At 38.7% G+C, this 13,377-nt stretch overlaps 1 protein-coding gene across 1 annotated transcript; it reads left to right on the forward strand.

The window, feature by feature from the left end:
* The first annotated feature begins 707 nt into the window (after positions 1–707).
* On the forward strand, positions 708–1,620 carry LOC143509650 (uncharacterized). The gene is made up of 2 exons (XM_076998499.1): positions 708–1,264; positions 1,355–1,620. The coding sequence occupies exons 1-2, from the start codon at positions 907–909 to the stop codon at positions 1,618–1,620; spliced, it is 624 nt and encodes a 207-aa protein (XP_076854614.1). The 5' UTR covers positions 708–906.
* The last annotated feature ends 11,757 nt before the right edge of the window (positions 1,621–13,377 follow it).

Here is a 13,377-nt window from a genome sequence, read left to right on the forward strand (position 1 = left end):
GCAGAAAAGACTCATTAAACATTCAGTCTATCAGGAGGCTTTCAGACACGCTGTGGAATGATCTGGAGGAGGCTGATCTGCGCACTATTTCCTGTGATTCAGAAGTCACCACAGGTTTTGGTGGTTTGGGCGGATCTGGTTCTGTGGTCACAAGAGGGCTCGGTGACTGTTCATCCTCGGCACTAGACGCAGACACCTCCGGTGGTGGTTTCTCTGGTGGAACCGTTCCTCCTGAAGTCACCAGTGGCAACTCTGCAATGCTGACAATCTCTGGGCTTTTATTATGAATGAATGAATGAATGTTAAATTTTATATAGCGCCTTTCAGGATACCCAAGGCGCTTTACAATTGTTAACACAGGTACAAGTCACAGACAGCCAATCACACACACACCGGCGAGAAGCGGCAGCCAATTGCGCACAGCGTACTCTCTACCGGGATCCACAGCCCCCTGGGGGACTGAATGGGGTGCAGGAAGGGGAGAGAGGACAGACCCTAGTGACAGAACACCATCCACCACTGGGCATACAAGCACACACATCCATGCACAAACACTCAGACAACTGCTTTTTATTGAACAGAGAGACACAGACACATACTCAGGGAGATGTTGTCAGGGACTGTCAATTTACCTAACCTTAATGTTATTAAGTGATTCTTAGATTGAACAAAAAATCCATTCAGCAGTGGAGACTATCAAATCACTATCAAATTAGCATAGCTTAGCTATAGCCTAATACACTTACATTAAACACTACGATTCTAAATCAGTGTAATACATTTACCGACATCTAATTATTTTATCTAATTTCTGTTCCCTCCTTCTGTTCTCTCCCTCTGTTCTCTCCCTCTGTTCTCTCCCTCTGTTTCTCTCTTTCTCCCTCTGTTTGGTCTCCCCTGTTTTTCATGGCTACCGCGGAGGAACGGGCTCTCGTCAAGCTCGGCTCGGAGCTGGAGAAGTTGGGTCGACAGATCGAACGTCTTCTGGAGAAGCAAGCGGAGCTCACCCAGGAGAAGACCAGGCTCGAGGCCGCCCGCGACGCTGCCTACTCGGCCGTCTCCACTCCCTCGTCACGGCGGCTCAGCGCGACCGCCATCTTGACCCGTGCTCCAGGCTGGGAGCGCCAGCGAGGACGCGGAAGGCAGCCGGCGTCGTCACCCCTACCTCAGCCGGACTTCTCCTCTGCGAACCCGTTCGAGGTGCTCAGCTCCGGGTCCTCCACCTCGCCCTCACCAGCGCCGGCACCAAAGAAGAATAAAGGCGGTATCCTCGTTATCGGCGACTCGATTACACGACACTTGAAGGTCGATCTGCCAGGGTCAAAGAGAAACCCCACTGTGTCCTGTTTTCCAGGCGCTCGTGTCCTGGACGTGGCCAGGCGGCTTCCCTCGGCGCTGAAGCAGCGAGATGACTTCGGCACCGTCGTCCTTCACGTGGGGGCTGTCGACACCCTCGCCCGGCGCAGCGAGATCCTGAAGGACCACTACCGCTCGCTTCTGGACACCGCACGGAAGAAGACGTCGGCCAGGCTTGTTGTCTCCGGTCCGCTTCCAACATTCCGGCGAGGGTGCGAGTTGTTTAGCCGTCTTTTCACTGCGGTCAAGCCAGCCCTCACTTAAAAAATCTTGGTCAAGCCAGCCCCCGAAAAAATTGCGAAGTTGCGCGTATACCATAGATTACGGTAATGGGTGATGCTGCCTGTGATTCCACATTTAATTCCACAAGTAAATCGTTTAATTCAGAACTAATAAATCATGACTCAAACTGTATTTAATGTCTATGAAAATGAAAACCTTGAAAGTAAATTTAAATTATTACATTTGTTACTTTTACACCGTTTTATATTTACAGTGTCATTAAAAAAAATCCTCCTGATTGCACTGAATAATTTCACTACAGAATGGTAGAACACCACCTACAGATGTCACTCAGTCAAGATCAAGAAGATCTGATGTGGCATTTCAAAGTAAAGGTCCTCAAATTACCATATTTGATAAACTTTATTCTATGTTTACAGTGTCATAAAAAAAATCCTCCTGATTGCACTCAATAATTTCACTACAGAATGGTAGAACACCACCTACAGATGTCAATCATGTAAGATCAAGAAGATCTGATGTGGCATTTCAAAGTAAAGGTCCCTCAAATTTCCATATTTGATCAATTTTATTCTATGTTTACAGTGTCATTAAAAAAAATCCTCCTGATTGCACTCAATAATTTCACTACAGTATGGTAGAACACCACCTATAGATGTCACTCAGTCAAGATCAAGAAGATCTGATGTGGCATTTCAAAGTAAAGGTCCCTCAAATTTCCATATTTGATCTTTTTTTTTTCTATGTTTACAGGGTCATTAAATAAAATCCTCCTGATTGCACTCAATAATTTCACTACAGTATGGTAGAACACCACCTAGAGATGTCACTCAGTCAAGATCAAGAAGATCTGATGTGGCATTTCAAAGTAAAGGTCCCTCAAATTACCATATTTGATAAACTTTATTCTATGTTTACAGTGTCATAAATAAAAATCCTCCTGATTGCACAGGATAATTTCACTACAGAATGGTAGAACACCACCTACAGATGTCACTCATGTAAGATCAAGAAGATCTGATGTGGCATTTCAAAGTAAAGGTCCCTCAAATTTCCATATTTGATCAATTTTATTCTATGTTTACAGTGTCATTAAAAAAAATCCTCCTGATTGCACTCAATAATTTCACTACAGTATGGTAGAACACCACCTATAGATGTCACTCAGTCAAGATCAAGAAGATCTGATGTGGCATTTCAAAGTAAAGGTCCCTCAAATTTCCATATTTGATCATTTTTTTTTCTATGTTTACAGGGTCATTAAATAAAATCCTCCTGATTGCACTCAATAATTTCACTACAGTATGGTAGAACACCACCTAGAGATGTCACTCAGTCAAGATCAAGAAGATCTGATGTGGCATTTCAAAGTAAAGGTCCCTCAAATTACCATATTTGATAAACTTTATTCTATGTTTACAGTGTCATAAATAAAAATCCTCCTGATTGCACAGGATAATTTCACTACAGAATGGTAGAACACCACCTACAGATGTCACTCATGTAAGATCAAGAAGATCTGATGTGGCATTTCAAAGTAAAGGTCCCTCAAATTTCCATATTTGATCAATTTTATTCTATGTTTACAGTGTCATTAAAAAAAATCCTCCTGATTGCACTCAATAATTTCACTACAGTATGGTAGAACACCACCTATAGATGTCACTCAGTCAAGATCAAGAAGATCTGATGTGGCATTTCAAAGTAAAGGTCCCTCAAATTTCCATATTTGATCTTTTTTTTTCTATGTTTACAGGGTCATTAAAAAAAATCCTCCTGATTGCACTCAATAATTTCACTACAGTATGGTAGAACACCACCTAGAGATGTCACTCAGTCAAGATCAAGAAGATCTGATGTGGCATTTCAAAGTAAAGGTCCCTCAAATTTCCATATTTGATCTTTTTTTTTTCTATGTTTACAGGGTCATTAAATAAAATCCTCCTGATTGCACTCAATAATTTCACTACAGTATGGTAGAACACCACCTAGAGATGTCACTCAGTCAAGATCAAGAAGATCTGATGTGGCATTTCAAAGTAAAGGTCCCTCAAATTACCATATTTGATAAACTTTATTCTATGTTTACAGTGTCATAAATAAAAATCCTCCTGATTGCACAGGATAATTTCACTACAGAATGGTAGAACACCACCTACAGATGTCACTCATGTAAGATCAAGAAGATCTGATGTGGCATTTCAAAGTAAAGGTCCCTCAAATTACCATATTTGATTAACTTTATTCTATGTTTACAGTGTCATAAATAAAAATCCTCCTGATTGCACAGGATAATTTCACTACAGAATGGTAGAACACCACCTACAGATGTCACTCATGTAAGATCAAGAAGATCTGATGTGGCATTTCAAAGTAAAGGTCCCTCAAATTTCCATATTTGATCAATTTTATTCTATGTTTACAGTGTCATTAAAAAAAATCCTCCTGATTGCACTCAATAATTTCACTACAGTATGGTAGAACACCACCTATAGATGTCACTCAGTCAAGATCAAGAAGATCTGATGTGGCATTTCAAAGTAAAGGTCCCTCAAATTACCAGATTTGATCATTTTTTTCTATGTTTACAGGGTCATTAATAAAAATTCTCCTGATTGCACTCAATAATTTCACTACAGAATCCTATAACATCACCTACAGATGTCACTCAGTCAATATCAAGAAGATCTGATGTGGCATTTCAAAGTAAAGGTCCCTCAAATTACCATATTTGATAAACTTTATTCTATGTTTACAGTGTCATAAATAAAAATCCTCCTGATTGCACAGGATAATTTCACTACAGAATGGTAGAACACCACCTACAGATGTCACTCAGTCAAGATCAAGAAGATCTGATGTGGCATTTCAAAGTAAAGGTCCCTCAAATTTCCATATTTGATAAACTTTATTCTATGTTTACAGTGTCATAAATAAAAATCCTCCTGATTGCACAGGATAATTTCACTACAGAATGGTAGAACACCACCTACAGATGTCACTCAGTCAAGATCAAGAAGATCTGATGTGGCATTTCAAAGTAAAGGTCCCTCAAATTACCATATTTGATAAACTTTATTCTATGTTTACAGTGTCATAAATAAAAATCCTCCTGATTGCACAGGATAATTTCACTACAGAATGGTAGAACACCACCTACAGATGTCACTCAGTCAAGATCAAGAAGATCTGATGTGGCATTTCAAAGTAAAGGTCCCTCAAATTACCATATTTGATAAACTTTATTCTATGTTTACAGTGTCATAAATAAAAATCCTCCTGATTGCACAGGATAATTTCACTACAGAATGGTAGAACACCACCTACAGATGTCACTCATGTAAGATCAAGAAGATCTGATGTGGCATTTCAAAGTAAAGGTCCCTCAAATTTCCATATTTGATCAATTTTATTCTATGTTTACAGTGTCATTAAAAAAAATCCTCCTGATTGCACTCAATAATTTCACTACAGTATGGTAGAACACCACCTATAGATGTCACTCAGTCAAGATCAAGAAGATCTGATGTGGCATTTCAAAGTAAAGGTCCCTCAAATTACCAGATTTGATCATTTTTTTCTATGTTTACAGGGTCATTAATAAAAATTCTCCTGATTGCACTCAATAATTTCACTACAGAATCCTATAACATCACCTACAGATGTTACTCATGTAAGATCAAGAAGATCTGATGTGGCATTTCAAAGTAAAGGTCCCTCAAATAACCAGATTTGATAAACTTTATTCTATGTTTACAGTGTCATAAAAAAAATCCTTCTGATTGCACTGAGTAATTTCACTACAGAATGGTAGAACACCACCTACAGAGGTCACTCAGTCAAGATCAAGAAGATCTGATGTGGCATTTCAAAGTAAAGGTCCCTCAAATTATCAGATTTGATCAACTTTATTCTAGGTTTACAGGGTCTTTAAAAAATCCTCCTGATTGCACTCAATAATTTCACTACAGAATGGTAGAACACCACCTACAGATGTCACTCAGTCAAGATCAAGAAGATTTGATGTGGCATTTCAGAGTAAAGGTCCCTCAAATAACCAGATTTGATCAATTTTACTGTATGTTTACAGTGTCATTAAAAAAAATCCTGCTGATTGCACTCAATAATTTCACTATAGAATGGTAGAACACCACCTACAGATGTCACTCATGTAAGATCAAGAAGATCTGATGTGGCATTTCAAAGTAAAGGTCCCTCAAATTTCCATATTTGATCATTTTTTTTCTATGTTTACAGGGTCATTAATAAAAATCCTCCTGATTGCACTCAATAATTTCACTACAGAATGGTAGAATACCACCTAAATGTGTCTCTCAGTCAAGATCAAAAAGATCTGATGCATTATTTCAAAATAAAGGTCCATCAAATGACCAGATTTGATCAATTTTACTCTACATTTACAGTGTCATTAAAAAGAATCCTTCTGATTGCTCAGAATAATTTCACTACAGAATGATAGAATACCAACTAAAGGTGTCACTCTGTCAAGATCAAGCAGATGTGATGTGCCATTTCAAAATAAAGGCCCTCTAAATTATCATTTTGATCAATTTTACTCTGCATTTACACTGTCATTAAAATGAATCCTTCTGATTGCACAGAATAATTTCACTACAGAATGGTACAATACCACCTAAAGGTGTCACTCAGTCAAGATCAAGAAAATGTGATGTGTCATTTCAAAATAAAGGTTCCTGAAATTACTAAAATATGGAGTAATAATCAAAAAAATGTTTAGTCCACTACAGACCTTTCTATATGTCTGTGGAGTTGCTGCACCTAAATAAAACACTTCGATTCCTGTTTTCAGAAGCTAGACAGAAATTAAATTAAAAAAATAAAACAATGGACATAAGAATACAATCACAGAATTAAAAAAGCATAATGTCTTAAGTAGAATTAAGGAATGAATAACATATAAGAGCTATACAGTTGCTTTATAAAAAGTAAAGTGAAATAAAACAGAGTATCAAATGTTTTGCGCTATATTCATATTCACAGTTCTGTATAGTATCTGTATATGAATGTGGACTGCTGATGACCAGAGTTTCTTTGGGAGTAGTGCTGGCTGTACACGCAATATTCTGTACATCTAGGTGGTCTGCTGATGTGTGGGTTTTACTAGGAGCAGTGTGGGTTGTGTAGTCTAACAGCAGTGGAAAAGATGAAGAAAACTATGAAGACTAAAGTGAAGAAACTATTGACTGTAGCAGCTGTCCAGTGCTGTCTAAGTATATTGCCATCTCTTGCACTGGGTCCAAGAGGTTTATCAGGACAGACCAGGCCCTCTTAATGAGTTGGTCATTCTGCTTCCTGTCTGCAGTCAAGATGCTGCTGCCCCATTATCATTCCATTGCTTAGTAAACCTTGATGTTTTATCATTTATTCAGCAGGTTGCTGCTGAACAATGAATGGGAATTAGTTCAAATAAGCAAACGTCTTCCTAGAATTGATTAAAACAATAAAACAGGGGCATTGGAAAGCCGTTTGCCCCAAATCCCACACACATGCCTAACATTGTATTGTATCTTCTAGGAGGTCAGGCAGTGTTCTTCTTCTTCTTTCTGCTATTCCCGTTTAGGGGTCGCCACAGCGGATCAAACTCCTCCATCTGGCCCTGTCTTGAGTGTCCTCCACTGACACACCAGCCACTCTCATATCCTCTTCCACTGCATCCATAAACCTCCTCTTAGGTCTACCTCTCCTCCTCTTGCCTGGAAGTTCCATCCTCAAGACCCTCCTACCAATATACCTCTCCTCCCTCCTCTGTACATGTCCAAACCACCTCAATCTCGCTTCTCTAACTTTATCTCCAAAACATGCTACATGTGCTGATCCTCTAATAAACTCATTTCTAATCCTATCCTTCCTCGTCACTCCAAATGAGAATCTCAACATCTTCATCTCAGACACCTCCATCTCCCTCACCTGTCTCTTTGTCAGTGCCACTGTCTCCAGTCCATACAACATAGCAGGTCTCACTACTGTCCTATAGATCTTTCCTTTCATTCTTGCTGACACCCTTCTATCACAGATCACCCCAGACACTTTATGCCATCCACCCCAGCCTGCCTGCACTCTCTTCTTTACCTCTCTTTCACTTCCTCCATTACTCTGTACCCTTGACCCTAAGTAGGTAAACTCGTCAACCTTCACCAAATCAACTCCTTGTAACTGGACCTGTCCACCGTCTGCCCTCTCATTCACACACATGTACTCTGTTTTACTCCTGCTCACTTTCTCCAAAGCATATCTCCATCTTTCCAAGCTCACCTCCACCTGCTCCCTACTCTCACTACAGATCACAATGTCATCAGCAAACATCATAGTCCAAGGGGACTCCTGCCTAACGTGCCTAACCTCGTCGTCTGCCCATGACAATTGCAAACAGGTGTCATATTCTGCCCTGCTTCATTCTTGTCTTTCTGTCTTTGTTTTCATTGTCCTGTCAGTGCCATGTGCCTGTGTTTACATTTCTGCCATGTGCTCCTAGTGTCCGCCCACTGTCACCGCACCTCACACGCTCATGAATGAATGAATGAATGAATGTTCAATTTATATAGCGCCTTTCAGGATACCCAAGGCGCTTTACAATTTTAACACTGGCAAACTCCCTTATCCAGAGCGACTTACATTTTTAGCTCTTTTTTTTAACATACAAGTGAGCAATTGAGGGTTAAGGGCCTTGCTCAGGGGCACCTCAGTCATGGCCTCAGGTCTGGGAATCGAACCTACGACCCTCCGGTCACAAGACCAGTTCCCTAACCACCAGGCTTCAGAGGTTCCAAACTTCAGAGGTTCCTGCCCTTTGTTTCTAATTGGGATTATGTGGCTGAACACATTGAGCTACCGGGGATGACAAGTCTCACACAACCAATCACACACAACGGCAAGAAGCAGCAGCCAACTGCGCACTCTCTACCAGGATCCACAGCCCCCTGTGGGACTGAATGGGGTGCAGGAAGGGGAGAGAGGACAGACCCTAGTGACAGAGCACCATCCACCACTGGACATACAAGCATAGACACTCAGACAACAGACACAGATACACACTCAGGGAGAATTTGTCTGGGACTGCCAATTTACCTAACTTCCATGTCTTCGGACTGTGGGAGGGAACCGGAGACCCCGGAGGAAACCCACGCAAACACGGGGAGAACATGGAAACTCCACTCAGATAGGGACTTGAACCCAAGACCCCAGTGCAGAGAAGCAAACATGCTTTCAGTTGCTCTGGTTGTCTCCCTCTTGTTAGCCCCAGCTGTTTGTCATTTGTGCCTGTATATATCCCTGGTTGTTTGCCTTATATTTGCTTGGAGTTTTTTATTATTTTATTGATTTGCCAATAAGTCAGTATTTCTACTTTAATTTTGTCTTTGTTCTCTTGGTTTGTTTGTTTCTTGCACTTGCATCCTGCCTCCTCAGATCACCTGATGTGATAGAAGGTAACTCAGGATAACAGGTGGGCAATGATGTCATTAAATGAGATACATTTATTGATAATGATAGACAGACTGTGACGGGCAGGTGTGAGCAACGAAAAGGAAGCGATCACGCCAAGTCTCAGGGAAAAAGGATGGTTTAATAGAAAGTGTGCAAACCAAAACCCGTGCAATAGATCCAAATTAAGGATATAATGACCAGCGGTCAACTGGTACAAAGACAAGACCTATATAGACAGACAAACGACCATCAGGTGGGAACGGATCACGGGCTCCGCCCACCTGAGGGGCGTACACGACATCACAAAACAACAACAACACAGCCGCTGTGGACGGAGGCGACCGGTAGGGGGCCGCCTCACCGTGACACAGACTACTTAGAGTAGTCTCTCTATATATAAAGAGTCCATATGAAAGAAAGTCTGGAATACAATAAGGGATGTTATTGGTTCAGTAAATTGTTATTATTATTATTATTTAATATTATAAAATATTACAAATATTTTACATATACACTTTATTTTGAAATGGCACATAACATCTGCTTGATCTTGACAGAGTGACACCATTAGGTGGTATTCTACCATTCTGTAGTGAAATTATTCTGTGCAATCAGTGGGATTCCTTTTAATAACAGTGTAAATGCAGAGTAAAATTGATCAAAATGATAATTTAGTGGGCCTTTATTTTGAAATGGCACATCACATCTGCTTGATCTTGACAGAGTGACACCTTTAGTTGGTATTCTATCATTCTGTAGTGAAATTATTCTGAGCAATCAGAAGGATTCTTTTTAATGACACTAAATGTAGAGTAAAATTGATCAAATCTGGTCATTTGATGGACCTTTATTTTGAATTGACACATCAGATCTTCTTGATCTTACATAAGTGACACCTGTAGGTGGTATTCTACCATGCTGTAGTGAAATTATTCTGTGCAATCAGGAGGATTCTTTTTAATGACCCTGTAAATATAGAGTAAAATTGATCAAATCTGGTCATTTGATGGACCTTTATTTTGAAATAATGCATCAGATCTTTTTGATCTTGACTGAGAGACACATTTAGGTGGTATTCTACCATTCTGTAGTGAAATTATTCTGTGCAATCAGGAGGATTCCTTTTAATAACAATGTAAACATAGAGTAAGATGTATCAAATCTGATAATGTGGAGTGCCTTATTTTGAAATGATACATCAGATCTTCTTGATCTTGACTGAGTGACATCTCTAGGTGGTGTTCTACCATACTGTAGTGAAATTATTGAGTGCAATCAGGAGGATTTTTATTAATGACCCTGTAAACAGAAAAAAAATGATCAAATCTGGTTATTTGAGGGACCTTTACTTTGAAATGCCACATCAGATCTTCTTGATCTTAGCTGAGTGACACCTTTAGGTGGTGTTCTACCATTCTGTAATTAAATTATTCAGTGCAATCAGAAGGATTTTTTAATGACCCTGTAAACAGAAAAAAAATTGATTAAATCTGGTAATTTGAGGGACCTTTACTTTGAAATGCCACATCAGATCTTCTTGATCTTACATAAGTGACATCTCTACGTGGTGTTCTACCATTCTGTAGTGAAATTATTGAGTGCAATCAGGAGGATTTTTATTTATGACACTGTAAACATAGAATAAAGTTGATCAAATATGGTAATTTGAGGGACCTTTACTTTGAAATGCCACATCAGATCTTCTTGATCTTGACTGAGTGACATCTATAGGTGGTGTTCTACCATACTGTAGTGAAATTATTGAGTGCAATCAGGAGGATTTTTTTTAATGACACTGTAAACATAGAATAAAATTGATCAAATATGGAAATTTGAGGGACCTTTACTTTGAAATGCCACATCAGATCTTCTTGATCTTACATGAGTGACATCTGTAGGTGGTGTTCTACCATTCTGTAGTGAAATTATCCTGTGCAATCAGGAGGATTTTTATTTATGACACTGTAAACATAGAATAAAGTTAATCAAATATGGTAATTTGAGGGACCTTTACTTTGAAATGCCACATCAGATCTTCTTGATCTTGACGGACAGACATCTGTAGGTGGTGTTCTACCATTCTGTAGTGAAATTATCCTGTGCAATCAGGAGGATTTTTATTTATGACACTGTAAACATAGAATAAAGTTTATCAAATATGGTAATTTGAGGGACCTTTACTTTGAAATGCCACATCAGATCTTCTTGATCTTGACTGAGTGACATCTCTAGGTGGTGTTCTACCATACTGTAGTGAAATTATTGAGTGCAATCAGGAGGATTTTATTTAATGACCCTGTAAACATAGAAAAAAAAATGATCAAATATGGAAATTTGAGGGACCTTTACTTTGAAATGCCACATCAGATCTTCTTGATCTTGACTGAGTGACATCTATAGGTGGTGTTCTACCATACTGTAGTGAAATTATTGAGTGCAATCAGGAGGATTTTTTTTAATGACACTGTAAACATAGAATAAAATTGATCAAATATGGAAATTTGAGGGACCTTTACTTTGAAATGCCACATCAGATCTTCTTGATCTTACATGAGTGACATCTGTAGGTGGTGTTCTACCATTCTGTAGTGAAATTATCCTGTGCAATCAGGAGGATTTTTATTTATGACACTGTAAACATAGAATAAAGTTTATCAAATATGGTAATTTGAGGGACCTTTACTTTGAAATGCCACATCAGATCTTCTTGATCTTGACTGAGTGACATCTCTAGGTGGTGTTCTACCATACTGTAGTGAAATTATTGAGTGCAATCAGGAGGATTTTATTTAATGACCCTGTAAACATAGAAAAAAAAATGATCAAATATGGAAATTTGAGGGACCTTTACTTTGAAATGCCACATCAGATCTTCTTGATCTTGACTGAGTGACATCTCTAGGTGGTGTTCTACCATACTGTAGTGAAATTATTGAGTGCAATCAGGAGGATTTTTTTTAATGACCCTGTAAACATAGAAAAAAAAAGATCAAATATGGAAATTTGAGGGACCTTTACTTTGAAATGCCACATCAGATCTTCTTGATCTTGACTGAGTGACATCTATAGGTGGTGTTCTACCATTCTGTAGTGAAATTATCCTGTGCAATCAGGAGGATTTTTATTTATGACACTGTAAACATAGAATAAAGTTAATCAAATATGGTAATTTGAGGGACCTTTACTTTGAAATGCCACATCAGATCTTCTTGATCTTACATGAGTGACATCTGTAGGTGGTGTTCTACCATTCTGTAGTGAAATTATCCTGTGCAATCAGGAGGATTTTTATTTATGACACTGTAAACATAGAATAAAGTTTATCAAATATGGTAATTTGAGGGACCTTTACTTTGAAATGCCACATCAGATCTTCTTGATATTGACTGAGTGACATCTGTAGGTGGTGTTCTACCATTCTGTAGTAAAATTATCCTGTGCAATCAGGAGGATTTTTATTTATGACACTGTAAACATAGAATAAAGTTTATCAAATATGGTAATTTGAGGGACCTTTACTTTGAAATGCCACATCAGATCTTCTTGATCTTGACTGAGTGACATCTGTAGGTGGTGTTCTACCATTCTGTAGTAAAATTATCCTGTGCAATCAGGAGGATTTTTATTTATGACACTGTAAACATAGAATAAAGTTTATCAAATATGGTAATTTGAGGGACCTTTACTTTGAAATGCCACATCAGATCTTCTTGATCTTGACTGAGTGACATCTGTAGGTGGTGTTCTACCATTCTGTAGTGAAATTATCCTGTGCAATCAGGAGGATTTTTATTTATGACACTGTAAACATAGAATAAAGTTTATCAAATATGGAAATTTGAGGGACCTTTACTTTGAAATGCCACATCAGATCTTCTTGATCTTGACTGAGTGACATCTGTAGGTGGTGTTCTACCATTCTGTAGTGAAATTATCCTGTGCAATCAGGAGGATTTTTATTTATGACACTGTAAACATAGAATAAAGTTTATCAAATATGGTAATTTGAGGGACCTTTACTTTGAAATGCCACATCAGATCTTCTTGATATTGACTGAGTGACATCTGTAGGTGGTGTTCTACCATTCTGTAGTAAAATTATCCTGTGCAATCAGGAGGATTTTTATTTATGACACTGTAAACATAGAATAAAGTTTATCAAATATGGTAATTTGAGGGACCTTTACTTTGAAATGCCACATCAGATCTTCTTGATCTTGACTGAGTGACATCTGTAGGTGGTGTTCTACCATTCTGTAGTAAAATTATCCTGTGCAATCAGGAGGATTTTTATTTATGACACTGTAAACATAG

The sequence above is a fragment of the Brachyhypopomus gauderio genome, chromosome 3, assembly GCF_052324685.1.
Source record: "Brachyhypopomus gauderio isolate BG-103 chromosome 3, BGAUD_0.2, whole genome shotgun sequence".
In the NCBI taxonomy this organism is placed as follows: Eukaryota; Metazoa; Chordata; class Actinopteri; order Gymnotiformes; family Hypopomidae; genus Brachyhypopomus; species Brachyhypopomus gauderio.

What these genes read in the sequence shown, in the direction of transcription:
- LOC143509650 (XM_076998499.1), top strand. Translation starts at nt 907, where the DNA reads ATGGCTACCGCGGAGGAACGGGCTCTCGTCAAGCTCGGCTCGGAGCTG. An exon ending in ACCAAAGAAGAATAAAGGCG is followed by an intron (nt 1,265 to 1,354) that starts GTATCCTCGTTA and finishes CCTGTTTTCCAG; the next exon opens with GCGCTCGTGTCCTGGACGTG.